Raw genomic sequence first — 3469 nt, 5'->3', positions numbered from 1 at the left:
AGACATAACAAAGAATCTTTCATGACTTTTCTTCCTTTCTCCTCATATCACTTCCAAAATTCTCTTATGTCTTCCTCTTGTGAGTAAACGAATAAAAGAAAAAAAGAAACATATCCATGGCTGCTCCAAGATCATCAAGAAGATGCTCTTATTCTTATTTCTCCATATCTCTTATTCTTATTTCAGTTTCACTATTTGTCTTCACAAAGCCAGCTAATAATAAGCCCTTGATCGATTACAGAAACCAATTCTCTGTTGTCTCTGTCTCTTTTCCTCCTTCTCTGTCTCCTCTTGGACAGGACAACACAACAAACACTAGTTTTGCTCCAGTCTCTTCTCCTTCTCCACTACTACTGCCTCTTCTTAGAGAGAGCAACACAACAAACACTACTCTTTCTTCAGTCCCCCCTTCTTCTTTATACGATGATCAACAAAACCAAAATAAGTCTCCAAGTCCTACAAGTAAAAAAGTTATTATCAGGGTATGTAATTATTCTTTTAGTTTTTATTTTTCAACTCTCACAAACTTTTCTATCAAAACTTCTTTTTCTAATAATATTTAAAATCTGTTTCTGTTTGGTACGATCAGAAGAGAAGTGAGTTGGATAAAATAGAATCAGATTTAGCAAAAGCAAGAGCAGCAATTAAGAAGGCAGCTTCAACACAAAATTATGTTAGCTCCCTCTACAAAAACCCAGCCGCCTTTCATCAGTTGAGTTTCACTATTCTTCTCTTCTATTTTTAACCAAAAGTTATAAAAGAAAATACTCCATATAAATAAATTTCTCCATTTAGTAATTATATAAGTACAGTATTTGAAAGTACTTAGATTTATTAGTCAAAGGTGATATACCGCTGACAATTATGAATTTTCACATGGATTTTTATTTTTCCAACTATTTAAGCATCGATTTCATCAAAGAACTCAGCATTTAATAAAAGTTGCAATAAAGACAAAAGAACACAATTACGCAACGTACTCGTGTTATATAACGGCTCCGGTGAGATGCCTCAATTTAAGCAAAGACTTCTATTCTTACTACTATTTTTTTTTTTCTTTCAGTTCCTAGAGTTTTAACTTTTAATGTAATTGAATTTTGAGATTAAGGTTTTTACAAAACTAAAAAGAAGTTTTTATTATATTCAACTACTTTCATACGAAAATGATTTTTTTTTTGTCACTGTCATACGAAAATGATTCAAATGACCTTTTTAACATATATATAAACTTTTTAGTTAAAAAGCTTCCGTGAAAAGGTTTTAATCATTAAGTATGTGTTATTAAAAAAACTAATTAAAAACAAAACCATTTAGACTTTTTTTTTTGTCTTCTTTAAAACAAATTTCGTATTAAATTAAGATTTTAATATAAAATTGAAATAAAGAGATGTTGGTTCATTCGATAAAAGACTATGCGATTATTTATAAACAAGTAGGATACAGAATATGAGATATTTAGTGACTAACAACGTGGCGTACGTAGTTCACCTCAGTGATCTTTCTTGATGCTTTTTTAAATTACATTTGTAATACTTTGTATAAAATAAACATTGATGTCACACTTTTGTATGCACAAAATTCAGGAGTCACACGGAAATGATGAATCGGTTTAAGGTGTGGACATACACAGAGGGAGAGGTCCCACTGTTCCATGACGGCCCTGTGAATGACATTTACGGCATAGAAGGTCAATTCATGGACGAAATGTGCGTGGACGGCCCCAAGAGTAGAAGCCCTTTTCGGGCGGATCGCCCTGAGAATGCTCACGTTTTCTTCGTACCGTTTAGTGTCGCCAAGGTTATCCACTACGTCTACAAGCCCATCCGCTCTGTTGAAGGATTTTCGCGGACGCGCCTACACCGTCTTATAGAGGATTACGTTGACGTAGTTGCTACTAAGCATCCCTATTGGAACAGAAGCCAGGGAGGCGATCATTTCATGGTATCATGCCATGACTGGGTACGTATATTTTATACTCTCGATTTTCTTTTTCACCGTTGAGACTTGATAGTATCATAGTAATATATTAGACCCGATGAAAAATACTATATACCCGATGATCTTGTTAGATACATAACAAAACAAGAAACGAATTAGAGAATTTACGTATTGAAATTGGCCTGAAACTCTCCAACTCTGATATCATATATTGTTTTTGGTTTTCACGTAGTTGCTTGAATATTGTAATTTGATTAATATGTAATCAAGAATCTATTATCTATTTTATAATTTTGCATAGAAATATGATTACTGTTTTTTTTTTGTGTATATATATATATATATAGGCACCAGACGTTATCGACGGGAATCCAAAGTTATTTGAAAAATTTATAAGAGGACTTTGCAATGCTAACACCTCGGAAGGATTCCGGCCTAATGTGGACGTATCCATTCCAGAGATCTACCTTCCTAAAGGTAAATTGGGTCCATCTTTTCTCGGTATATCGCCGAGAATTCGATCTATACTCGCATTTTTTGCTGGAAGAAGTCACGGTGATATCCGAAAAATCTTATTTAAACATTGGAAAGAAATGGACAATGAAGTCCAAGTCTATGACCATCTTCCCCCGGGAAAAGACTATACAAAGTTAATGGGAATGAGCAAGTTTTGTCTGTGTCCGAGTGGTTGGGAGGTCGCTAGCCCTAGAGAGGTTGAGGCGATATACGCTGGTTGTGTACCGGTGATCATATCGGATAATTATTCATTACCATTTAGTGATGTGCTTAATTGGGATTCCTTCTCAATACAAATCCCTGTTTCCAGGATACCAGAGATCAAAACCATTCTACAGAGTGTCTCACTCGTAAGATACTTGAAGATGTATAAGAGAGTGTTAGAAGTGAAGAAGCATTTCGTGCTGAATCGTCCAGCTAAACCCTACGATGTGATGCATATGATGCTTCACTCTATCTGGTTAAGGCGACTTAATCTTAGGCTTGGTACATAGTATACATTATTGTTTTGTTTTGTTTTGTTACAAATAAACTTTTAAGTGTCTAAATTCATATGAGTTACCATAGCTTTGTGTTCTTTCTATAAATTTGCATAGTTCTCTCTTGTATATATACACTACAATAAACATAAGATCAAAGAGTTTCATGTTAATAAGAGAAACAAAGCATTTGTTATTCTTGTTCTAACTGATATATCATGGTTTTTATGTGCTTTTAGCATGATAAAAGTCTTATTTATAGAGTATTTTTGGTATTTTGAGAGTCTTTTGAGTCTTTATAGGATTTAGTATGGATGGGAGCATAATGGAGCTAAATAGGAAGAATTGGAGCATAATCAAGCATTGAGGCTAAGCTGTGAAGTTGGGAGACGTGTTCAGAAGGATGCATCGACCGATGCAAATGATGGTGTCGATCGATGCTGAGTCTACAAGACAAATTGGAAGTTTTCCCACAAGTTTTGAAGATTTACAAAGCTGCCCCAAAGTTTTCCATATTTACATCATTAGTTCCTGGA

At 34.3% G+C, this 3469-nt stretch overlaps 1 protein-coding gene across 2 annotated transcripts; it reads left to right on the top strand.

Annotated features, from left to right (window-relative positions):
- Nucleotides 11-3129, top strand: LOC104731846 (xylogalacturonan beta-1,3-xylosyltransferase-like). Of its 2 annotated transcripts, none has more exons than XM_010451340.2 (4): nucleotides 11-482; nucleotides 593-711; nucleotides 1584-1959; nucleotides 2286-3129. In XM_010451340.2, exons 1-4 carry the CDS (start codon nucleotides 117-119, stop codon nucleotides 2946-2948), a joined length of 1524 nt encoding a protein of 507 aa, XP_010449642.1. In that variant the 5' UTR covers nucleotides 11-116; the 3' UTR covers nucleotides 2949-3129. The 2 variants fall into 2 exon arrangements, with proteins under 2 accessions (XP_010449642.1, XP_010449641.1); XM_010451339.2 differs by having other exon boundaries at nucleotides 590-711.

The sequence above is a fragment of the Camelina sativa genome, chromosome 12 (assembly GCF_000633955.1).
Source record: "Camelina sativa cultivar DH55 chromosome 12, Cs, whole genome shotgun sequence".
In the NCBI taxonomy this organism is placed as follows: Eukaryota; Viridiplantae; Streptophyta; class Magnoliopsida; order Brassicales; family Brassicaceae; genus Camelina; species Camelina sativa.
The sequence above is the reverse complement of the archived record's forward strand: the minus strand, read 5'-3'. Positions and strand labels throughout refer to the sequence as shown.

What these genes read in the sequence shown, in the direction of transcription:
- LOC104731846 (XM_010451339.2), top strand. Translation starts at nt 117, where the DNA reads ATGGCTGCTCCAAGATCATCAAGAAGATGCTCTTATTCTTATTTCTCC. An exon ending in GTAAAAAAGTTATTATCAGG is followed by an intron (nt 483 to 589) that starts GTATGTAATTAT and finishes TGGTACGATCAG; the next exon opens with AAGAGAAGTGAGTTGGATAA. An exon ending in TGGTATCATGCCATGACTGG is followed by an intron (nt 1,960 to 2,285) that starts GTACGTATATTT and finishes ATATATATATAG; the next exon opens with GCACCAGACGTTATCGACGG.